Below are 25625 nucleotides of genomic sequence, written 5' to 3'. Positions count from 1 at the left end.
TTGCATTATCCAATGATTTCAAGTTTGTGGAAAAGTCACGCAACGTGCTTTGTACACGCTTTAGCAATATCTCTTATTCCCTTCGATATATTATTTATTAATTTCTCCAAAACAAAGGGGATAATTTGTACACCAAAATTATGCCATGATAAATATTGGTCACTATGCACATTAGGAAGCAAAAAAAACCATCGTAACCTCTTTATCTGGTCCATTTATTGAAGAGCAATACCGTGTTTTGGGAATACGCGCGCGCTTATTCGCCTGATTACGTGGTTTTATGTGTGGTACAGGATGCACAATGCAATACCGAGGAATCACCTCAACCGGACAATCGGCGGATAAAGTAGAACTACAAAAGGAATGTTATACACTGCACTACCCCTCGGTCACGAGCAGCGCTTAATTGACGCTCCAAGTCGCTGCCTCGGCGACCAATGCTAAATGTAAGCTGTTTTTAATCACCTCCTTAATTTGCTACTGAGGATGAAGGAAGATGAGGGTACATCAAGGCTGAAACACATCTCAGATGCAAACTGGTGAAAGTCGCATAATGAACCCCACCACCCACCAGACAGTTGTCTGGTTTTGCATAAACAACTTTGCTGTTGCCAAGCCCCACTCATCTAAACGTTACGGAAGCATACCTTTCGATAATTTACCTTTCAACATGGCCGCCTTGAATGACAGCAGTAATCCAATCGAGTCTTCACCAGATGTAGAGACTCAGAGAAAGGAAATAGCAGAGGCTATGAATAAGCCTTTAGTTGAGGGTGATATCTGGTAAGTTTCAACGGAAATTTTTAGATCAACGTATGGTTTCTGCGGTAGTTCTAATACGGAAGAGACAAACTTAAAAGCCAGATTCTTTTGATCGACGAGGAGTGAGCTATGAATTAAAGAGGAAGCTCTTCACACACAATGCGTAATGCGAGAGTGAAAAGAGAAGTTTAATTAGACGCAAAATACCGGTTAATTCTGTTTATTTGTACTTAACATCCTCAAGGTATTGTACACAGAAAAATAGGAACAGAAATCTAAATTGATGCACTTGCCACCCCCCAGCCCCCCACCCCTCTTCTTATTTCTTCCCTTCAGAAACAAGACGACTTCATGGAGTAAGCCCACTTTGTATCAGGTGTTAAGTATTCATATATACACGGAATTTTTTAGGCTCATTTCTCTATGCACAACTGGCGAATACACTTCACACGTGCTAGTAGAGGATGGCTGATTTTTATAAATTTGATTTTGAACTTTGAATATCGTAAATGACAGTTTGTGGAATGAATCATGAACTACTTCCTACAGTGTACAATGATCAGCAATTGACTCTAGAAAGCTGGTTCACTATTCAAGAATAGGATTCAAGGTCATTTCATTCCATGGTTTTCCATCTTTAAAGGTATTAGGTAAATTTATGCCGTAAGGTTTTTGTGCTACATAATTATAATTGTTCAGAGAGTTTCTGTCTCCAACTCTCTACATGACTTCAAAGAAAGTAAAAGAAATTCAATCATGTGTGGTGAATGAAACTTTCAGTGGAAAGATGTGACTTGAATGAAATGGCCATGGAACAAAATGAGATACCTGGAATAGACTACCCAACTGGTTCACTAACTTCAAAGAGATTTCCTTGAGAAGATGTCATTGACATTTAAGGCACTTTTTTTACAGCTTAAGCTATTACTTGTGTTGTTTCTTTGACACAAGTTGATCATTGATATATTGTATATTACAGATTGTCTTTGTGAATAAGTATCTTGACTCACCTAAAATGAGAATGAAACTGCTGACCACAAAGAAGGACAGTCCCTCCAGTAGTCCTTCAAGTGTCACTTTTTAGTGAGGCTTAATTTTAGAAGGGCCATGAGGCTTCATTGGTTTAGCTGCAATTTTCAAGAGAAAAATGAGGACTTTGGGCATTTTATTTCATCTGTTTATAGTTTAAATCATGTCTGTAGATTTCAAGTATAAGTACGGTACTGTTCCCCTATTATTTTAGCATTACACATATGTCAATTAAGTGCAGGTAAATCCCAATTACTGCATGTGTGCAACATTCAAACCGGATACATGTATTAAAAAAATGCATGCATGTGAGTGTGAAATAAGTGTAATTTATAAGAGATAAGTCAACTAGAACTCATTTGCCACATTTTCTGAGACAAAGTGCATGTAACAAAACATAAAGATTGGATTCATAAATCTTCATAAGAATTTTGGCAAGCAGGAGGGAGTCACTGCACTTTGTTGGATTTATTGTGAATTGAAAATGAGTACTAGTGTATAAGAATCAAAAGATTAATTTGCACTACTTCTGATCCTCAGATCCCATCGCCTAATGTAACTTGAAATTTGAATAATCAAATATCAAATGGAGTTTTGGGAGTCAAAACAAACAAATAGTGAAGTGCTTCAATGATTTAAAAAGAAATTTGATCTGCCTTTAGATTTGTTTCTTAGCATGTGACAAAATGTTTTCCTGATGTTTATATCTTCTAAATCTAAATTGTACAGCATGCAAACTAACATGTTTTGCATGCCACAAGAATGTAAAGTTTCCTCAAGCTTCTCCAGTTAGGTGGCCAGCATTTGGTCACTAGGGGATGTGTTCCCATTTTTCCCACTGGGATTTTGGGTTTTCTTGTCAAGCCTGAGGGCACAAAGTTTAGCCTGAGTGATGGAAATTATGCTTATATTGTTAAAAGAGATGAAGTTGTATTGTGTACCCACAAGGAGGGCATTGAAACACAGTTAAAGTTACAGTTTGAGCTGTAGTATTTTAAGGTTGAAACTTGAGGTACATTGTTCCATGGGAATTTCACTATACTGCTAAGTGTTGATTTGTCTGTAGGTATCTTGTGGATAGTTGCTGGTTTAAGCAGTGGAAGAAGGTTACTGGGTATGATTCACAGGATAAAGCTGATGAAGGAAAAGAATTCAATTATCCAGGTCCTATAGATAATACAAGTCTTTTTGAAGGTGAGATCATACAATATATTAAAGAGCTTTGCCTTTTCCTTTTTTTGTGTTGATTGCTTCTTTCAGGGCTTGACACTAACAGTAGCCCACTAGTCACAGACTATTTCTTTTTCATTTCCACTAGCCAGTTTGGCCAGTAAACAAACTGAAATTGCCGTAACATCTAAGATGTCATAAGCCACTTGGTTAGTAAGTTGAAAAGTTAGTGTCAAGCCCTGTTCTTTATTTCTTTTCCGTCAGTTCCTTTTTTCAAAGCAGGAGAAAAGAATTTGGTTGCAAACTTCTTAGGATGTAAAGGGAACAAAACACTCCATATTTAGGGACTTGTTCTATACCTATTGTAAACTATGTTTTAAATGTAAAGGTGGACTTAGTAGTCTACCTTCTGAATTGTTTCTTTAGTTGTGTTGTCATTGGTAATTGAAAGCATTTTACTGTAATCTCTGCTTCTCCTTTACTTTGAAAGTAGTGCTGTTATTGGCTTCGCTCGGTTTTTTAAAGTTAAATAAAATGTTTTGATCAAAAGCAAACCATACCTGGTAGGGTTAAGTGTATCACAACTAGAAAAAAAGCCGTGACTTTAGAGCTGTTTTTCAGTTGTCCTGTATTATATGTCACAGGGGATTAATGTCAACTTGGGTTACCTATTCAATATATATCAATCTCAACAAATGTAGTAGAACAATGGAAGTTAATTGATTCTGATTTCATTGTGGGATAAATTACAATTGTCAACTTGGTGAGATATGTACTGTAGCTTGTTTGTCTTCAGCTTATCGCTTTTTATTTCTGCCTCCATGCCTAGAGAATCTAAAAGGGCTCAATGACCCTTTGAATTCTGTTTGAGATGCTATAATTGTAAATGAATATTAATTTACCTGAAGCAGTTTCATTTGGAAGCAGGCATTTCAATAAGTTTTGAAGTAGATGGCAACAACTGCAAAGAAGTCAGCTAATGGAAATTTGATCTTTTATGTATAAACTAAACAGTGATGTTGTTTATAATTTCAGAATAGGCAGTGCTTCTTTGCTTGACATACTGTAGATTGTGAATTTTGTTGGTTGCTATTATAGCTCTTTTCCCTTGGGAAGGTAAAATCAACCTGCCAGTTCTTTTGTGAATAGCTCAAAAACATTGTAAATCCACTGCATTTACACTACTGCTGATGAAGGAGGACATATGATCAAATTAAGTGAAGGATTTTTCAGGACTGAGGGTGTTAAGAGCTTAATCACTGTCTTGGCTGTAATTGGGTTGAAAATGACACAAAAACCAATTCTTTTGTTTTGCACCTATTTTATCATATGCATAGAAGTACTGTACAATTTACTGGTTCTTCACTTGTGTTCAATCTATCACAAAAGGTTTTTGTTATCTCATTAGTAATTCAGGCTCCATTGGGCAATCATTGCTATTACACAACAAACAGAAAATTTCTCATTTTCAGAAAGTACTGTACAGTTATTTTACTCGGAAACTGTACAAATCTGGCAGCAAAATGAAAGAAAAATTCTGATATGTAACCTTCTCAGTAGTCACATGATAGATCCTTTACTGACCATGCTTGTTCAACCTAGACCAGGTTAAATGTTTTTGTACTATTATATTTTATGTTTATTATTGTTGTAGCTGATGGCTGCACTCTGAAAGAAAATCTCATTGATAAGCTTGATTACACCCTGCTCACAAAAGTCTCGTGGTGGAAACTTGTATCATGGTATGGAATTACTTCACACCAGCAGACTCTTGCCAGAAAGGTTGTGGAATATGGAAAGTATCTCAAATACCTTAAGGTTGAAGTCTACCTCATTCCTTTGAAACTTTCCAAATGCTCAGAACCCCAGATGTTTGTTACAAGGCTCTTCAGTAGGGGAGATACTGTGGGTAAGCTGACATTATTAACAGTAATCTAACAATTATTCATCTAAACTGAAAGGTCTTTCATTATTTTAGTATAACTATACGTGTACCACTTGATCCATTAAACAAAAATATTTGATGCTTCTTGAAATATTTTTGAAGTATCAATGATATGTGTTGAATATGGATGAATGTGTGAATTTACTACTGCTTTTTATTATTTGACTGACTTCATGACTGCATGGGCAAGATAAGGAAAATCCTGTTATCTAATAAGCTTGCCAAGTGGGCTAGATGAGGCTAACTTGCCTGGTCTGATCCTAAAAAGTGAAACAGCTCTAGTTTTTGGTTTACATTCTTTTTTTATAAGAGGAAAACCTCACCAGCAGTTTTTTGTCCCAACAGAGTGTCGGACATTTTAATCTGTAGACAGTCAAAACCATTAAAACCATGACTAGTTTGGTGAATGAAACTGATTCAATTGAAATTCCCTTGAGATTTCTTTTTTCCCTTATTGGAGATGATATGATATCTTTCCTATAATGACCAATTTTGTTTAGAACTCAACTTTAGCCTAGTCTGATTTCTTAATGGTCATGATTATACTAATAATTGAAGTAATATTCAATAAATACTACTTTTGTAAACATTCTTATTATGATTCATAATATTATTTTTATCATATTTTTGTTATGAGTTTGAACAAATACACACAAAAAAAAATACATCACATATTTGGCCAACATCTCAGTCTACCAAAAAAATGTATAAACAACCTTAGTCTAGAGTCTCCAAACATCTTGACCCCATTGTTCCGTCCGACGAAGACCGCCAATATGCCCCTGACTCTGAATTCCCGTGAATCGTATAAATTATAAGAATTTTATTCGATCTGACATAAACACCGCAAATAACATACTCAACAATATTAATTAACCGAGAATAAAGGGCCTTAATACATCTATCAAGAAACACGAAACAAATTTGGCTGGGTCAAGCACGGGGTCAATTACACATATTGTTAATCCTGATTAATCACATGAGGTCGATTACATAAATCATACCAACAGAAATTGAAGGAAACAGAACCTTACAAAACGGGAAACACAAACTTTAAAACTGACTCACTTCGTGTCGGGATTCCAGAATACAAATTAAGACGTAAACCTCTAAAAAACGGGAAGCTATTCGTACCGACACGTGTAAAACTTTGCTGAGAACGGATCCCTACGTCGAACTGCTCAGATTGCAATGTCAGTGAATGTCTTCATTGTGTACAAAAGTATAATATAAACTACCAAAGTTAAAAATAAACGTCACGCGAAATGTCATGCAAAGCAAAGTTCTTCATCAAAACTCCCATCAATGGTCACAAACTCAAATATTCAGCATAGCAAATCACAACAATTTGTGAAGTTTACTGAGTCTTGAATAATGAGTATTTTTGTTGCTGAAAAGGTCATGTTGTGTCAGAGATGAAAAAAGTCTTTAGCATACCAGAAGATGCTGAAACAGAAGTGTGGTGGAACAAGGGCTACCTTACATATGAGCTTCTCGATAATTTGAGATGCGCTGTGGAAAATGCTGGCCGTTATCATGGAGAGGTATGATAATTATTAATAATAATGGAAGTCTAGTAGATTCATTTAATGATATACATATACTGCAGAAGGTTCAACTCTGGCAGGACAGACATCCCCGCGAACTGCTAGTTGTTTCGCGTTATGGTGGGCATCTTGCCGCACGATTTTGAGCCAGTCTGCTGCTGCTCCGAACGTCTTTGCTTTTTGCGTGTATATTTTCTCAAGTCTTCCTTTCCTCACTATGACCCTCACTATGAGGCGTTTAAGGCTTCTCCGAATTGTGATTGTCTCTATGGTGTTTACTCTGCTTCATGCAGAGTGCACGTTTGAGGAGGCAAGGAGGGGGACGTGGGGGCTATGAATACCGTAACACCGCAAACAAAATAGAACAAACACTGCATCACCCCAAGAAATATCATCAACACAGACACCGCAGGATTTACCTGGTCCGGTTTCACTCATCTTTACCACGCGCTGGTCTTTGGCTGGCCGGTAGCGCGTGTTGTAGATGTCCAGAGGTCAAGTAAAATATTAATCAGTTAACGATTATTAAAGATTAACTTCTTTTCTTCGACTAAAAACCACGGGTTATCAAAATCTAGTGAACAATAAACTACAACACCGGAAATGGTTTATTTCCCCGAGCACCGTCGATTTGAAATTACAAACATCATACACCGTAAGATTTGAGATCACCGCAACACCGCAATGCGAGTTGTTCTGCACCGCAATGCCGCATTTAAAAAAGGGTCAACACCGCAACGCCGCAAACCCCAATGCCCCCTCAGGTAAGTGTAAAGGGGGATGTGTTGAAAGTTATCGATCCTGACCAGTTCGGAGCCTTACCGAGATCCTCCACGACTCAAGCTCTGACGTCCATGCTTCCACTGGACGCCCGCAACAGATGGCGCGAGATCTGCAGTCAGGGTGGTCCTGTTCGACTACTGCAAGGCCTTTGACTACATTGACCATCAACTGCTCACCCGTAAAATCTACAGTCTCGACATTCCCCGAGGCGCGGCACGTTGGGTGGTCGACTTCTTAGTGCATCGTTATCAACGCATGAAACTCTCTGCTGATTGTTTCTCTGAGTGGGGCCCCGTACCAGCTGGCGTACCCCAGTGAACAAAGTTGGGGCCGTGGCTCTTCCTCTTGATGATAAACGATCTGAGAATTCTCTAGGTTCAAACTTGGAAGTACGTTGATGACACGACGGTGTCAGAGATCGTCCCGCGCAATGCATCAGGTGACGCCCAAAACGCTGTCAAAGTCGTGGAGGATTGGTCCAAAGCACAGAAGATGCAGCTAAACGCTGATAAATGCAAAGTCATGGTCATCGACTTTAAAAGGCAGACACACCATTTCACTCCTCTCCTGGTAGGCAGCAAGGAATTAGACTGTAGAGATGGCTAAAACTCTGGGCGTGACTATTTGGCATTACCTTAAGTAGAATGACCACGTTAATGATTCCATCGAAAAAGCAAACAAACGATTATACTTTTTAGTCCTCCTAAGGAGATGTTGTAGAGTATTTTAAAGGATTGCTATTTCGAGTATTTTTAGGTTTACCTTTTGTCTTATTGAGTCTCGCCCTTTTACGCCTACGTGTTTTGATCTTTTATTTTTAGTGTGTGCTTGAACTTGGCTGAATTCGCAGATTTCCTTCTTGTCGTGCTAGACTTTTTAATCGCTTGTTATGGTTGAGAATAATTAGTTTCATAGGGAGTCATGTTTGGGTTGGTAAAACTGACCTTGAGTTTTACCCACACTGAAGATCCTTTTTTGTGCGCGTGATTCTCGTGCGCAACACGATCATTGGCGTTTAATTGGTTCCTTGGTGCTCGCCAAGTGCTTCTGAGCGAGCCACCCAATTTCCCCCTTTTGCAAAACAACGAATGCACTATAGAAACTCCCAAGGTCAGCTAACCCAAACATGTCTGTGATTTTTGCATTAAATATGCGGGCACTCCTTGCTAAAAGATAGAAGAGAAGTAGCTGCGGTAGTAGAAGGTAGTAGCAACAATAGAAGAGCAGAGAATAAAGAAGAAAATTACAGAGTCTTGGTACCTTTCGTTAATAGCCCAGCGAGTGGTTAAAACCCGTCCCCAACAGAGAGCCCGCGTTTCTGCGGAAGATATAATTTTAATTTTAAAATTTCTATTGTACAACAATACGTCCTGTTCTGAATTACAGCGCGCAAATATTCCATCATGCATTACCCGCGTATCTTAGTGATGACATAGAAAGGGTCCAAAGACGCGCATTATATCTATTATTTCACCAGAACTGTCATATCATGACTCCTTAGAAAGGCATGGTTTAGCTTCGTTCAACGACAGACTCAAGAAGTTATGTTTGGATCTGTTTTTGGCCATCTCAAATCCATTTTATAAATTATACAGTTTGCTGCCAGATAGACATCATTTAGCGCACAACACAAGACGCCAGCGCGTTTTTAACATGCTGCGCTTCCACACTGATCGTTTCAAATCTTCATTCATTCCGACTATGTGCGCGAGGGCTAATCTAGGGTCTTGGCGTCGACTGCGTATTTATTCCATTGCTGTATAATTGTACTTATTTTAGGTCTTAGAATTTTTTGTAAATTTTGTAGTTTTATATAGTCTCATATATGTATTTATAAATAATTGTGAAAGTACGCAATTCAGCCTATGGCTGCAAAGTATTTTTATTTTTTGGTAGTAAACTATCTATTTATCTATCTATCTATCCGATGTACGCCTATCCTTCCTTTTTAGAACCGATTCCATATTTGATTGGCCTGGTAAAACCCACTCCACCGACTTGGAAACTGCGGCTGTCTTTCTCTCGGTAGATTTCCCAGCGGCAGTTTCGGAAGTGTTTTTGCTTCGAAACGAAAGCAACCGTGGTACTGTTTGATCACCTTTTTGACCGAGCGTTTCAGTCTCGGCATCCACTGACGTTCTCTGATCTTCGCTTTGTTTAACCGATTTCCCGTCTAGAGTGAATCCCGTCACTGTCTCGTTTAACTCCCAGCCATTGTTCATCATCACTCTCTTTCTGGCTTTGAAAACCTTGATACGCCTTGTCCAGATTAGGTGCTGGTCTTAAATCTTTTTGGTGGTTAAAGCTCCAGTTACTCCTCCATCCTAGTTGACACGTCAATTTCTTGGAAAACGCACAACCCACGCACCGATTATCACCACCTTTTTCAAGCTGTACTTTCCCATTAGCTCATCAAGATGATCACTTGACTCGACCACCGTGCAGAGTAGATCTTTAAGTACCTTAGCTTCTGGTTGACTTTCAGTGGAAGGCTTTGTTTCACGGTCAGGAGGCCACTCTCTCTTATTGCAAAGCCAAACAGGCCCTCGCCACTAAAATTAAAGTCGTTAACGGGCCCTTCTTGGCTTCACAGGTCCGTAGGATTCTCCTTTGTAGGAACATGTCATCAGGTTATTTCAGGATGAGCTTGCAAATACTTGACGGCGATCCTTCTTACTACGAATTACTTGTATTCGCCAACTCCCTTAAGCCAATGAAGAGCTACTAAGGTGTCAAGCCATCCATACTTCTGCATCACAGGAAACCAGACAATGTGGTTTTTGCGTTGATAAGCAAATTGGTTGTCATATGCGCTCTCACGAGCTCCAATCGCAGTCTCGTCAGCCCCTGTTTGGCCGATCGAGCTCTTGCAATCACCGATCCCTGACTGACGCTTGATGGCTGCCTTACGACTGCATGTACTGTTGCACAGACTCCTGGCTTGCCTCTCCAAAGGCATGGAGCTCAATTTCGGTAATTACCTGTTGCACGGGTGTTAACCCTTTAACTCCTAAGATCTGATTGTTAATTCTCCCTTCCAGTTGTTAAACATTTCCTTATAAATTAGTTAAAGAGAGTTTGGTGTTAAATCAAAAACAACTTCTACCTGATAAGTTCGAGTATCCTCATTACCTGTTTGATAGTGTATGGATATTGTTAGGAGTTACATGTTAATTACTTCTTGGAACCGACAGTTCTCGCAGTAATTTTTTCCTCCATCGCAGTCATTTTCTTTCAAGAGGCTCAGACAGCAATGCTTCCCATGCTACTTCGCGGTCGCAGACTTCTTTGAATATGAACTTACCCTCCACAGTGAACAGCGCCACAAACCCCAAAGGATCGCAGACTTTAGCGAGACTTAGCAAGAGTCCTTTCTCGAATGCGACTGTTTTGTCTTTGTGGCATGCTTGTTTGTTCCAGGAAAGACCAAGCAGACCGCCGTTGTTCACCTATTCTTGACCGAGCTGCTGCTTGGCGAAGGTTTTCTCATCTTCTGGCTTCATCTCGCTTATGTCCAACTCGGCTTCGTTTGAATGCCATTTATATAAGGTGAACTTGGCGTCATAAAATTTTAAGATAGCCCTTCTGGTTTTTTGGTAGTAATACAGCTGAAATAATAATGAATGCAATAAACAAAAGAGAAAACTAAGTTAGAAATACACTTTCAAGAATCAGTCAAGGAATTACAGGATGACTTTGAGTGGCTGATTGACAGCCATGCGGTGGATAATCTAAATGGCGGGCACTCACCCCATAAGCAGAGCGTCCAATTTTCTCTTTGATAGTAAAGATATTTAAAAACAGGCCATGGTACAGTACTTTTTTATGTGCTTTTGCACACCTTAAGAAAAGTGTACCTCGACACAAGAAAGTTTTTCACATATCAGGTTCAGTGGTTTTTATAGTTATGCTTCTTTATTTTTTTATTTGTCAAGATACTAATTATAGCTCAAAAGAATGAGGATGGTACCTGGCAGCGTCCCTCTGGAAGGTAATAACGGCTAATTCAAGTGTACATAAATGAAGACAGAAATTTAAGTCATGCAAAATCAAGTTTTTACAGTGAAGGTATAAGTGAGGTATAACTTAATGTTTTGTAGGGGAAACCAAGCGTAAGGTTTGACCTGGTGTAAGGTTTAACCTAGCCTAAGGTTTTTCATCATTATCAATTCGATCTTCCCTGAAAAAAATTGATCGGTGAATTTGTGTGATTAACAAAATGATTGTGAACATCATGTATTTGTTCAACTGCGTTGTTGTGACAGAAATGCACAGGGCACCCACGTTGCAAACTATTTTAAAAACCATTTTAGAAAGAACTTGATGTTTGCCTCGTTGGTTGCATTCAGTTCACTGCCATTTAACCGCATGTAGGGATCAGTTTTAAAAAGTACAAAGTTACGCTTTGTCTTTTTGTGTTTCATTCAGTTATGAGTGACTTCAAACTGAAGTGAAGTGCAAACCTGAAACAAAGTTAGAACCATTTTTCTATACGGAAATGGGTGCTACTTGTTATTACTTACTTTTAAGCTTTACCTAAAATGACGTGCATTTCTGCGTACACACAGATGTCTTGTGTGAGTAATTTTGTATGCGATTAACATAAGCATGTATACTGCTACCCAGATTATCTAGCCAAGTAGCTTTAGCATTGAAAAGGTTATGATAATTATAACTAAATTGTAATCCATACTAAAATGCAATAAGTAGTAATGTCTTGTCAAGAAAAAGTTTTTATCAGGACTAACTGTTTTCTTCTTAACAATTGTTTTCAGTCGCTACTATTGTTTTCAGTCAGCGGTAAGTTGAAAAGAATGTTTTTAGAAATAATGGTTCCTTCTTTTTCTTTTTTTCTTTCATTAGTAAGTAAACAGAGGTTTACTTCATGTATGAAATAAGTTATTTTTAGTTGTATTGTAAGGGTTAAGGTTAGTTGGTTTCCTCCACTTTTAAAACCAAAACTTCAAATTCCTGGGTATAAGTTAAGGATACTTGAAATAAACAACTTTCCTTAAAAATAGAGATAAATTTGATCTCGAAATTTCACGTATCCTCCAATTTTACAAGAAGTGTGAATTGAGCATTCCGCATGTTTGATCCATGCTAGAACTTATTCTTTTGAATTATCGATCGTTTTTATGACTTAACCTTTGGTGTAAATAGTATTGCTGTACAACGCTGATTTAGCAGGCTTAAACTTAATACCTACAACCATCTTAACGAAGGACTTTGTTTGCATGCAACACTTATTTTCTCTAAATATGAAGATGGTCCACATAATGCACTTTGTGCCCCACGCATGTCTCCTTACTTGCGCATTGAGTTTCTTGTTCCCGAAGAGATAATATACACACGGTAATTCAAATGTTACGAAATGAATTCGATTTATTATGACGTCTTAAAGCTTCATTTAAAACCACTGAATGCCAAACATATTTTTATCAGCCCTGCTTTAGCTCATTTCGAAGTGCTATTTCTATTCCGGTTATGAGCCCCCTATGATATAAGCCCCTACGTTTGTAAGCCCTCCTGAACCACTCACGAAGCTGTCTAAGCCCACGGCTTACAAGTGGCAGTTTACGGTATGTCAGGTTTCTTCTCTTTCAGTCCTAAACTGCGGTACACAGCGTACAAGAACTTGAATCCTTATGAATGCATAAGTTGAATACCTTTCTTGACATTCGCGGCGCACATGTTTCAAGCAGTGTTAGGTTTAAGTTACAATGTTCACCGCTTGTTAGGATCAGTGGGGGAGGGGGGGGGGGCTAAGTTAAGCCAAACTCTTACCATCCTGCCCCACCCTTTAGAAATTGTTTTATAGTATGCTCAAATTTAAAAGACGTGACCAGCTATTACCAGGATACTTTCTAGAGAAAGTAAGAAGAAGGTGATAGTAACGATGACAATGGCAATGATGATTATGACAACAATGATGGTAGAAGAGCGACTGTGTGGCGAAAAGAGACATAGGAATGGAAAATAGTGCAATTTGGCTTCTGTAGGTGAAGAAAGATTCGGATCGCAGCGTCTGAATTTGATGAATTTTGCTGACGGAAATTGATAAATGCAGGATATTGAGTCTAAACCGTCCCCCGGTCAGCTCAATTGGTCAGAGCGCCAGATTGTGTTGTGCGGGAGGTCGAGGGTTCGAGCCCCGGCCCGACCAAAAGACCACTTTCATAAATGGTTGCCGTATAAATATTCTTTTGTTTAAATTTAAATTAGCCCTACTGGCCTCGCTTGACATAACGTATTCTTTTGAATTTTGTACTGGAGAACGAGGCCAGTAGGACGAATTTAAATTTAAACAAAAGAATATTAATCCTGCATCCATTTATGAAAGTGGTCTATACTCGTGGTCTTAAAACAACTGAGGAGAATTTGCTACCTTTCTATAATATCAAGAAATGGATAGATATTCTAGTCTTCTCGGATAAGGACGAATAAACCGTAGGCCGTTAATTTCCCACGCATGAGATTACTGTGTGGTGGATGTCCTCCCCTAGGGTGGGATGGGTGGGTTTACTGGACCCACAGTAATTGGCGCAAGCTGTTGCGGTGTCCCCGCCTGTTGGCGAATCTAATAGATTAAAATTAGATATTGTCTTGTACAATTTCTGTAGATCGCCTGAGAAATGTGTTTATTATTCTGCGGAGTTGGATGGTTACCATCATTCTGGATTTCTTCGTGATTTCTTGGAAGCTTAAGAGCAAAGTTACGAATTAAAAAAAAAACCGAGACATTTTTTGTTTGTTCTTTCACTCACTGTAATCTTTACCTGTCAAGTTTTGGTGCGAAACTATTAATAGCAAGTTGACAAACATGTTTCATTTCTAAAGTACTTTATCTACAAGTTGGCCATAGGTATTCTTTTAGGCTAATTTTGCAAGAAATTACCCAGTCTTTAAATGTAGATGTGTCTGTCTGTCACATTTATCTAGGGTAAGAGAGTGGGGTCTGGACACAGCAAAGGAGGTGTCTCGAAACTGGTTCCTTCTAAGACAGCATTTGAAGAAGCTGCAGGGAAAGATGTTCAAGAAAAGCCGAAACGGTTGGAAAAGGGTAGAGTTTCTAGTTAATAAATGCCGGAGTGTGTTTCGTTTGCTTTAATTCTTTTTTGTCCATTATTTATTGGTAGACTCATCAATTGGCGAACACAATAAATTAATTAATCACTGTCTCTGTCTATTAGTCTCCACTTTATCTCCACCTAATCTCGTCAGGGCATTTAGAGACTATGAAACTTGAGAAACTTGTCAGTCTGACATTTTTGTGTTTACGTTGAACATTTAAGGCCAGATCATACTATCGTCGTAACGTACTCGTACTTGCACTCGTGCTCGTGGTCGAACGAGCGTTGTAATCTTGCTAGTGGTGAACTTTGTTTTCCTTATAATAACAATTACGCTTCGTTCAATCGCAGTTAAACTAAGGGACCGGTTATTGTTTATCATCGGGTGAAAGGGGAGGGTGTGGAGCGAGAGAATTTTGGCTGCGTCATGATGAAATTTTACTGTATCAAGTTCTTTACAATGAGTCTTGCAAAGTTTTGCAATAATGTGTCCGTCATTTTAATGTTTCATTCCTCCAATAGGAGGGCTACTAGAATTGGCAAGTAAGAGAAAATCGAGAGAAAATAACGAAGAAGAAAAGAGTTTACGCAGACTACTGAAAGAGATGGAGCAGAAGGTGACTCATTTCCAAACACAACTGAAAGAGAAAGAGTCGGAAAAAGCCAGCCTGCTAAAGGAAAAGCGAAAACAAGACGACAGATCACAGAAACAGTTTCGGGAGATGGAGCAGCGGTTGGCAAACGAACACGAACAATTACAAGAGAAGCATGATCAGTTAGTAAACTGTGAAGCACTAGTGAGGAGGATGGAGGAACAACTGACAAACTTACTAAGGCAGTTAGTAGAGAAAGATGAACATTTAGTGAATTCAGAATTACAAGTAAGAGAGGTGACTCAGCGATTGGCCAATGTCCAAGGGCAACTACAAGGAAAAGATGAAGAAATTGCTGGTTTACGAAATCAGGTTACAACCTTAGACAGACTGTTAACGGCCAAAAATCAGGAAGTGATTGAACTCGAAACTAGTCTCTCAACAGCTCAACAATTAGCGTTAAGTGAACGTCAACGTCAGGAGTCACCTGATTGGGTACTTTCACGAGATCAAGTTGAGGTGACAAAAAAATGCCTTGGTAGTGGAGGCTGGGGAAGTGTTATGGAAGGACGGTATTGTGGCTGTGCTGTAGCTGTGAAACAGATCCATGATTTGATCATTTCTCCTTACAGTCGTAGATTGTTTGAACGGGAAGTGGGCATTGCCTCAAGATGCCGCCACCCTTGCCTGCTGCAGTTTATTGGAGCTACAAATGACGAAGAGAATCCATTGTTTGTTACAGAGCTCTTGGAAACAAGTTTACGAGCATTGATAGAGCAGAGATCCCTCGCCAGGCAGTCTCTTTCCGCATCTGAACTATCCGTTATTTCTCTGGATGTTGCTCGGGCACTAAACTACCTTCACCTAAAGCAACCATCTCCCATAATACATCGCGACATAAGTAGTGCAAATGTATTGCTATGGAGACAAGGTGACCAATGGCGAGCTAAGGTGTCAGACTATGGTACGGCTAATTTTAAGCAACAGACCATGACAGTTGCTCCAGGGGCTGCAATTTACAGTGCACCTGAGGCACTCACTAAGAATCAAACAGTTAAGGTAAGTTTGACCCAGTAGTTGTTTCTTTTTACATTGACTGATATGACTGTGGCACTTAACTAATTTTATAGCAGAGGATGGCAGTTTTGTGCGGTTCATTTCGTAGTCTCGCCGGTAAAATTTGGCTCTTTGATTCTGAAGCTTCAATCGCGGGCAGAAACTCTGGATTTTAAGTTCTCTCTTAATTTCCTCCGCTATCTTTGATTAAAATTTAGAAACAAAATCAGTCGCAATTCTATTTATTATCTTATCTTTACATTGGCCAAGAGCCCACCACATGTCCTGCAAATCATTGTTAACAAATAATTTGCTCTTGCGTGAACCAAAACAATTTGCCGCAAGCGACACTGCTGAGAGGCATTTGTGTCCTCTCTCTTCGTTGAAAATGGTGGATCACTTCCCCGAGCAATTAGCCATTTTCTAAACGAGCGGCGGTCTGGGTACGATTTGCCACCATAAAGGCTCTTGGGATCGTTTGGAGGGACAACGTGAAGGTAAACTAACATGGCGCACTATAACTGCTGTATTCCAGGCTGCACTAACAGTTACAGAAATGCACCTAACCTTCAGTATTATAGAATTTATAAAGATCGTGATATACGTAGAAAGTACGTGGTTCTTATGAGGAACGAGACGTTGAAATTAGACTCTACGAGTACGCAGATTTACTCAGCTCATTTCGATGGGGGAGAGTAACTTAGCAGAACACACTTGCCTTCAATTTTTCCAAGGACAAAACCGACAGCTCCAAATAGAGAACTCAAGAGGGCCAGTTTCAAAGATGCGCAGAAAATGGAGCAAACCAAAGAAAGAAAAACAACACTTGCTCAAATTGCTCAAATTACCACTGTTGTAATTTGCTGTTCACTTCTTTCATGTTGTTGTTTTCGTTCTCCGACTGCTGGATCTCTCCCTTTAACTTAACAATTTCTTTTTCACTTGTTTGTATTCTGTTATATAAACTGTTTAGTTGGTCACCAGTAATTAATGTTTGTATTTCCACACTGGTACTGGTGCCAGCATTAACATTATTATTTTCCGACTGTTCTTCAAATCTAAAGTTCGCTTCCAGTGGTAACTGAGCAAGTGTTGTTTTTCTTTTTTTGGTTTGCTCCATTTCCTGCGTATCTTCAAAATTGGTCCTCTTGAGTTCTCTACGTGGAGCTGTCGGTTTTGTCCATGGAAATCTTGAAGGCAAGCGTGTTCTGCTAAGTTTTTCTCCTCCATCGAAATGAGCCGAGCAAATCCGCGTACTCGTAGAGTCTAATTTCAGCGTCTCGTTCCTCATAAGAACCACGTACTTTCTACGTATATAACGGTCTTTAGGAATTCTATAATACTGAAGGTTAGGTGCATTTCTGTAACTATTAGTGCAGCCTGGAATACAGCAGTTATAGTGCGCCATGTTAGTTTACCTTCACGTTGTCCCTCCAGACGATCCCAAGAGCCTTTATGGTGACAAATCGTACCCAGACCGCCGCTCGTTTAGAAAATGGCTAATTAGTCAAGTGATTCCTGAAAGTGCTTATGAGGTACAAGGTCCTTAATCGAATGATGAGACGATTACTGTTGGTAAAAGCAAAATATATTACTATATATTTTGAACAATCTCGTGAAATAATCCTGTCATTTACACTCTTTACCAGGTCACCGTCTTAAGTGGTGGTCATCCAGTTTGAATAGTGTGGCTGTTTTGTAATAAACATTCCAGGGAATTCTTTATGGTTCTTTTTGTTATTTATTAATTTTTGTTTTTGTTTTTATCATCATCGAAAGGTCTTTCAAGTGTCAACGATCCCAATCTCGAAGTTTTGTCTTTTTTTCCCCACCAAGTCATTTCACCTCCTCTCGTATATTTGAGCCGATTTATTATCGTCATTACCTCCATCATCGTCATTAGTTATCTTCATCGTCATTCTCATTCTCATTAGTTGTTTTTGATATTCAGGTTGATGTCTACAGCTACGGTGTCCTTCTTTGTGAGATGTGCATCTTGGAGATGCCAGACCCTGGAAGACGAGAAGAACAAGTTGCACTTGTACCAAACCGCGCGATTCGAGCTCTCATCCGGGAATGTCTGAAAACAGAGCCTGACGCGAGACCAAGTATGGAAGAAATAACCGGTGAACTTGCACAGCCAGCATGACTGTTGGGTGGATACATGTGAATAAAACTCTTAAAGGTATTTTACCCGAATTAATTTGATTTAGTGAGTCTTCACACACGATCATTAGTATTTTATTTTGATGTTCTAGATGAATCTAATGCAATGGTGGGCGAATATGTAATTCTTCAACAATTGGAAAATGTATCAGTCAAATAGAAGTGAAGATAGATAAAATTTCGATAGTTAGATAATTAATTAAGGAAGAGACATCTTCAGGTCGAGTCTCTTGAATTCCACGAAATAACAAATTGGCAGTCTTCGTGATGCGTTTTACTCAAGCCTTAAATTTATCCGTGATAGGAGAGAAAGTTTTTTTTTGTTAAGGCCTTCAATTTGTCCATAATAGAATGGAAAGTTTCTTTTTTCAAAGATAATCCCTGTGGACGCGCCTCTGTGCAGTTAGTTTAGTTGCATTTTTACATAGATAAAATTTCGATAGTTAGATAATTAATTAAGGAAGAGACATCTTCAGGTCGAGTCTCTTGAATTCCACGAAATAACAAATTGGCAGTCTTCGTGATGCGTTTTGCTCAAGCCTTAAATTTATCCGTGATAGGAGAGAAAGTTTTTTTTTGTTAAGGCCTTCAATTTGTCCATAATAGAATGGAAAGTTTCTTTTTTCAAAGATAATCCCTGTGGACGCGCCTCTGTGCAGTTAGTTTAGTTACATTTTTACATTACCCAAGGTGTTAACGCAGTATCAGCGTTTGAGTTTACTAAACTGAGTATCGCGATCTAACTTTTAAGAATAAATCAAACTGCAAAATGAAACAAAAAAGATAGATTCAGACGTAGTACTAATTAACAACAGCATGTAGTAATCAGGGCTTTTTTTATTATTATAATCATTCGTTTAACCCTTTCACCCCGAGATCTTATTAGTAATTCTCCTTACTGTCTGCCATACAATTCTTATGATGTTACTTCGGAGAATTTTAAATTGGATCAATTAATAATCCCCTTGGTGATATTTTTCTATATTCTCAACACTTGTCTGCTTGCAGTTATATTGATATTGTCAGGAGAAATTCTGTCCTGATCAATTATGGGAGTTGAAGGGTTAAGAGTCACTTTTTGTGGCTGAAGTTAACCAAAGGTATCTGAAGTGGTCTTCATTCCCGATTGCGGAACAAGTCACTAAGATAATTCATAGAAACAAGTATAGCCTCGCATAGAGACAGAGACGAAACGTTTGGTGGATATCTAGTTAGCAATTCTGTTCTTTAATTTAATCAAGTAACGTTATCTCGAACTTCTGGGCCCAGTCGTTCAAAGGGCAGATAATGCTATCCAACAGATAAATCGTTATCCTGTGTAGAAATGTTAACAAAATATGCTGCGCTATCCACCGAATAGAGATTTATCCAGTGGACAGCGTTATCCAACCTTCGAACTGTTGACTCTGATCTCGAGGTAACCCCTCCTAGTGAGCGTGGACTTTCTTAAGTTTAACTTTGTGAAGTCGTCGTCTTGGAGAGGTCGCTGGTAATCTTGAATCTAAACTCCAGATAACGGATTGTAAATGATGGTAGGGAAGTAGTGTGCTGTTGAGAGGCTGTTAGACAATTATATATTTTTCCAATAAAATTGCCTAGTTTTCATTTATGTTCGAAGCGTTTAATGGTATTGTTGGGAGCTTTGATAGCAGTTTTTATCGTTCAAGGGAGTAATCTCGTGCCCATAACTCTACCCTGATTGGGTCTTCCAGCTGTTACCTGCACACAACACCTCTGCAGTGTCTCCAATTTAAACGCGTTCTGGATCCTGACTTTCTAAAGAAGGACTTGATGCAAAAATCAGCTGCGAAGGCGACTTTAAAGAATCTGAGTCTTACATCATAACTGAGTTCTTCGTCCACTTTCCCCACTCTGAGCAAGGTATCTAGTTACTATGTCGGCTATCTCAGATCATTGCGCTTTTTCGTTTTACACCAATCTTGGCATAAATAGATAATTACTTTCACGATGCCGTCAACTGCCTTGGCCAGACACTCGGCGAATATGCTAGAATTCCTAAAGAAATGATACACAACGCCCTACTCATCGCACCACGGTCAGCACTGATTTGACGCTCTAAGGCGCTGTCTCTGCGACCATTGCGAAATGTACCCTAATTTTCTCGAACCTCTATTTTCAGTATCATCGCCTTTATTCCGCCGCTGAATTTGGAGGAAGATGAGGGTACAAGCTTCAAACAAACCTCGGGTATAAAAATCCGAGGTTTGTTTCAAGCAACAGTATTTTTTGAGGGTCAAACATAACCTCCGGGAAATGATTAACTATGGTTTTTTTTTTTTAACTACTCCGGCCTGTGTTCGAGAAGCTTTACCTACTAAAGCAATTCTCCATTAACCAGACAGCCTGTCTAGGAAATTAGACAACCCCAGGCAGGTGAGGTAACCCGCCTAGCCGAGGTCGAAAAATAAAATGCGTTTACATGCAGTTTTACAACCTCGGGGTGCTGGGGTGAAGTTTCGCTTGTTGCGTTTGCAAATAAGGAGTTTGAAGATGGGCGTCCCAAGCTCACACCTTGAGAAAGACGAAAGATCAATTCTATCCTGTCATCAGTCTACGTCACTGCGGAGTCACATGAGATGCGCGCGCATGCTGCCGGTCAGTGCTCGCTTGCTGGTTTAGATCTTCAAACCATCGTTTTTCTGCTTCGTAATCCAAGGAAAATATCCGCAATCCTGCGCTCCTTTGGAATCCTTTCTACAAAAATTCCAAGTTTAAGGTACGTGGAAGTCCATGATTGTTTGATTTTTCCACAAATTTCAGCGAAAACATCAGGATGGGCGATTCAAACAATGCCGCTCCTGAAATGGATGAATCGCAAAAGGACACCTCAAGAAGCTCACAGAGCGCCGAGGAGGGCAGCCTTAACAAGGTTATTTTCTCAATTAACGAAAATATGGCTAAGATGGCGGCCATTTTTGAGAACATGTGCGACACCAAGGGGCCACCGGCCAAGAAACGAAAGGCTAGAGGTGAAGACAGCATGTCAGCCTCTGACCCAGAGTCAGAGGAGGAGGCTGGGCCCTCAACCTCTCATCACATGGATGATAATGTTAGCTTGTATGCTTGCGATGAATTGGAGGACGACGATGCCATCAAAGTGCTCACCGAGCGTAATAAAAACCCTAAAAAGGTCATCGACCAAAAAAGTAGCAAAGGAAAGATGCCCAACTCATTGGCTGATGATGGTTTGGATGAGGATGTGACAACTCTTGTCAATAAGTGATGGGGTAAGAAATGAAATCCCGATAAAATCAAGACAATTGTTGAAAAACACAAACGTCCGGCAAATTGCCCTGAACTCAAACAGATAAAGGTCAATCAGGAGATATGGGCACAATTAAAATGCCCGCCAGCGGAAAGCTGATTTACAAATTGCCAATCTTCAGCAGCTTGTCAATAAGACGGCTATTATCAATTTACAAACCCTTCAGTGGATTACTGCAAATGCTGAAAATACACCAGGGCTTTGAAATAATCTGGCCGATACCATTGCAATGTTGGGTCCTGTACAGACCCAGATGTCTCAGTTAAGACGAGAACAAATTAAGCCTGCACTAATCTACGAGTATAAGTCAATATGCTCATTTGAAGTACCTGCTACTTCGCAACAACTCTTTGGGGACGAATTGTCCAAGCATCTAAAGGATGCAAGGGAAACTAGTGAACTGAGGAAAGTTATGAGATAGAATAAATATATGAAAATCTATAAAATAAATATATGAGTAATATATGAATAAATATATGAATTTCGCTATTGCTCAAATAGCGCTATCTACTGCGAGGATCGTCCATCATACGTGAGGAAAGTTATAAAACCCAAAAACACTGCAAGCAACCGACCCCAATGGAAATATGCCAGGAAAGACTTTTTTAGGGGGAAAGCCACCTTTCAAAAACCGGGGCAATCTAGGCAAACAACAGGGCCAGAGAGCCACCAAGTGGTTAAAAAATTGAGAGAAATCCAAAACTCGGTAAGTATGTTTACACAAATTTTGCCACTGTTATTGAATTACCTTCACAGTGGATGTACCAATTTTACAGCTGGGCAGGTGAAATTACACTACTCAGCTTGGACAAAAGTAACTAGTGACAAGGATATCTTATCTGATGTCCTCGGAGTAAGCATCCAATGTGATGACACTCCAGTGAAACATAAACTCCCAACAAAGAAGCACAATTAGATTGATACTAAAAACATCAATCTGGAAGTTCAAAAATTGCTTACGAAAGGGGTAATTGAAGAGGCTAGCTATGATCCAGAACAAATAATCTCAACTATCTTTCTAACACCTAAAAAATATGGGACTCACAGACTTATTTTAAACTTGACAAAGTTTAACTAGTTTATTACTATCATTTTAAAATGGATTCTCTTGGCACCGCAACAAAATTGGTTACCCAAAATTGCTACATGGCACGCATAGACATGAAGGATGCCTATTACTCTATACCAATCAAGCAATCAGACAGAAGGTATTTACGTTTTCACTGGGAAAATAAGACCTACCAGTTTTCCTGTCTGCCAAATGGGTTAGCTTGTGTCCCCCCGGAAGTTTACTAAAATACGTAAAGCCAGTGCTGGCCCACCTGCATACTAAAGGGCACATATCAGTTGCTCACTTGGATGATGTTTATCTCCAAGCGCAGACATATGATCAATGTCACACGGAGCCTATCTAACTTTTAGCCTTTAAAGAGGACAAAAAACTTTGTGTAGTGGAGCATCTGACTGAATACCTTAGTAGGACCAAGCCACTAAGGAAGGAGCATTCCCAGTTGCTCTTAACCTACATAAGCCTCATGATCCTATTTCGCGGGACACTGTATCTAGATGGACAAAGGCAGTTATGAAATCAGCAGGAATTGACATCACTGCCTATTCTGCACACAGTACCAGATCTGCGTCCACTTCGTCTTGTAAAGCTAAGGGACTTGCGATACAAGAAATTTTGAAAGCAGCAGGATGGTTCAACTCTGGAACTTTTACACGTTACTATGAGAAGCCGGTCGATAGAGCAGCAAATTTTGGACACACGTTATCGGAGTGAACAATGATACACATCTGTCGCCCCTTTTGACAATAAATGCCGTTATTGTTGTTGAACTTTGTCTGATTTTGTTGATAACTCATGGCATAGGACTTTGAAGTCTCATGTGACTCCGTAGTGATGTAGACTGATGACAGGATAGAATTACAAAATTAAACGAGACTTAACTGTAAGTTGAAGTTTGATTGGGATTCTATCCTGTCATCAGTCCGGAACGAAGGAGTCATATTCCAACCCACCCACCCTTCTCCTACGTTCCTTATCCTGTGCCATTCACGTTGAAGACTGACCGGCAGCATGCGCGCGCATCTCATGTGACTCCTTCGTTCCGGACTGATGACAGGATAGAATCCCAATCAAACTTCAACTTACAGGTAAGTCTCGTTTAATTTTGTAATTCTCGGACACATATGTATTTACACGAAAGCGTCACGTGTCGAGTTACGCCGTGTTAAGTTACGCGTAGAACCGTTGACAATATGAACCGTTAATTAATATGCGTTACGGATGAGTATGAGAAACGAGATACGGTTGATTTACGACGAAAGATGGTTGATTTACTGCGCCAAATATTCCGAATGCCTTTCACCTCCTAAGTTGTCTCGAGAAGGTTTATGGTCACTCATGGTATCTATAGTAGTTAAGATTATGTAGTTTTAACAGTTTTTAAGTGCTTTGTGTAAATTGTGAATGCTTCTTAAATAACATGATGCAAGTCGCTAGTTTTTGGTTAGTATGACTTATGTTGAGCTACCATGTAGAAATAATGCCAATAAATCATTATTAGTATTATATTATTATTGTTATTATTATTACTCTTATTATTTATTATTTATACATGTCTGTCTAAATAATTTATTTTGATATCGTTTTAATATAGAATTTAATAAAGATAAACATGATTATAGTACTAGATGTAAAAATGATATCCGTAAGAGTGCATCTAGTAGGAAATGGGGGCATTGGGCCTTGACAAATTTTGCCTCAAATGATTAGAATAAATTAGATGTTTCAATCAGACAAAGCCCATCATTAGCTAGTTTTAAAAGAGCGTTAAGAAATGTAAATAGTTTCTAGTCGAACTATTATATATTTTAGATATATCAACAAAGTTGAAATGGTAAATTGGCCACCGTAACGATTACAAAAGCTGACGTTTCGAGCGTTAGCCCTTCCTCGGAGCGAATAAAGGAATTGTGGGTTGTGTGTGCTTTTAAAGGCAGAAAATGGAGCTACGTTATTGGTGGGAACATGGCAACGAGAAAAACATGAATAAATTAGTGGAATGAAAAGCGTTCGTTGATCCCTGTGGGATTTAGACTGCCGGTTTGAAAGATGAGCTTTTGTTCAAGATTTTTACGGCTTTCCGTGCCACCTCAGTGCAAGGAAAGACCGCAGATTGCCATATGTTGCTTAGAATGATTAGGTAAATTAAAATGTCTAGCGAATAAGGTAGCTCCATTTTCTGCCTTTAAAAGCACAAACAACCCAAAATTCCTCTATTCGCTCCGACTAAGGGCTAGCGCTCGAAAAGTCAGCTTTTGTAATCGTTACGGTGGCCAATTTACCATTTCAACTTTGTTGATATATCCAAATTATTTCGTTACTCCCACCGACGCAGCCCCAAACAGTTTCTTTCGAAACTATCAGCCTTTATTGTATATTTTATATTAGTCTATGCTTTTCCTATTTCTTCTATTTTAATTTTTGAGGACTCTTTTGTAAATCACTTATCAGTGAAATTGATGTTCTCAATAAAGATTATTATCATTATTTCGCTACCCACAAGAGGATCTCTAGGGAAAGCCGAGTAGCCCCTGGGGACGATTACTGAAAAAGTGGGATTATGGGAAGCATTTTCTCTGATTGTGGTGAGTGACTACATCTCAAATGTCGCTGTGAGGATTCCGCTAGAGTACCTGCAGAAGAGATCAACTTGCTTTTGGCAATATTCTCTTATGAATTCCTACTTTTTTACAACCAATATCTTTCGGCGTTTGGACAAATTTTACCCGGAAGGTGCTGTTTTGGATCAAGTGAGAGAAACACCAAAGGATTTTCTACCTGTCATTTAGTACATAAGTGATCTGCCTTTAAGCCTGGGATCCTGGTTTGGAGTCAAACTCTTACTAACTGTAAGTTAAGTTAATGAGCTCAATTGCATGGACACTCGCGTGATATAGATCGCACAACACATCCCTTCTCTTTTAAATATATTTAGACGTATTCATAGAGGCATATGATGTCATCATTTGTAGCTCTTGTTGAAAAGTTGGCAGGGGTGAAAAATTGATGCAACCATAGACCACTTTCGTAAATGGCTGCCGTATAAATATTCTTTTGTTTAAATTTAAATTAGCCCTTCTGGCCTCGCTTGAGATAATGTATTCTTTTGAATTTTGTACTGGAGAACGAGGTCAGTAGGGCTAATT

At 39.2% G+C, this 25625-nt stretch overlaps 1 protein-coding gene across 5 annotated transcripts in view; it reads left to right on the top strand.

Annotated features, from left to right (window-relative positions):
- Positions 1-357: 357 nt before the first annotated feature.
- Positions 358-25625, top strand: part of LOC111335878 (uncharacterized) — a 36692-nt gene continuing 11424 nt past the window's right edge. For 4 of the 5 annotated variants that reach the window (XR_015999449.1, XR_015999452.1, XR_015999451.1 and 1 more), the window contains exons 1-9: positions 358-783; positions 2858-2985; positions 4616-4870; positions 6305-6450; positions 11172-11227; positions 12012-12036; positions 14179-14299; positions 14832-15961; positions 17910-18143. Coding sequence is in view for 1 of the 5 variants with exons in the window: in XM_088755520.1 (XP_088611646.1) it covers positions 530-783; positions 2858-2985; positions 4616-4870; positions 6305-6450; positions 11172-11227; positions 12012-12036; positions 14179-14299; positions 14832-15961; positions 17910-18107 (2313 nt within the window). In the remaining 4 variants the exon portion in view is untranslated. Of the gene's footprint in view, positions 784-2857; positions 2986-4615; positions 4871-6304; positions 6451-11171; positions 11228-12011; positions 12037-14178; positions 14300-14831; positions 15962-17909; positions 19734-25625 lie in introns of those variants that run through there. The other variant, XM_088755520.1, reaches the window with a different exon arrangement.

This window comes from Stylophora pistillata, chromosome 3, assembly GCF_964205215.1.
Source record: "Stylophora pistillata chromosome 3, jaStyPist1.2, whole genome shotgun sequence".
NCBI lineage: Eukaryota > Metazoa > Cnidaria > Anthozoa > Scleractinia > Pocilloporidae > Stylophora > Stylophora pistillata.
The sequence above is the reverse complement of the archived record's forward strand: the minus strand, read 5'-3'. Positions and strand labels throughout refer to the sequence as shown.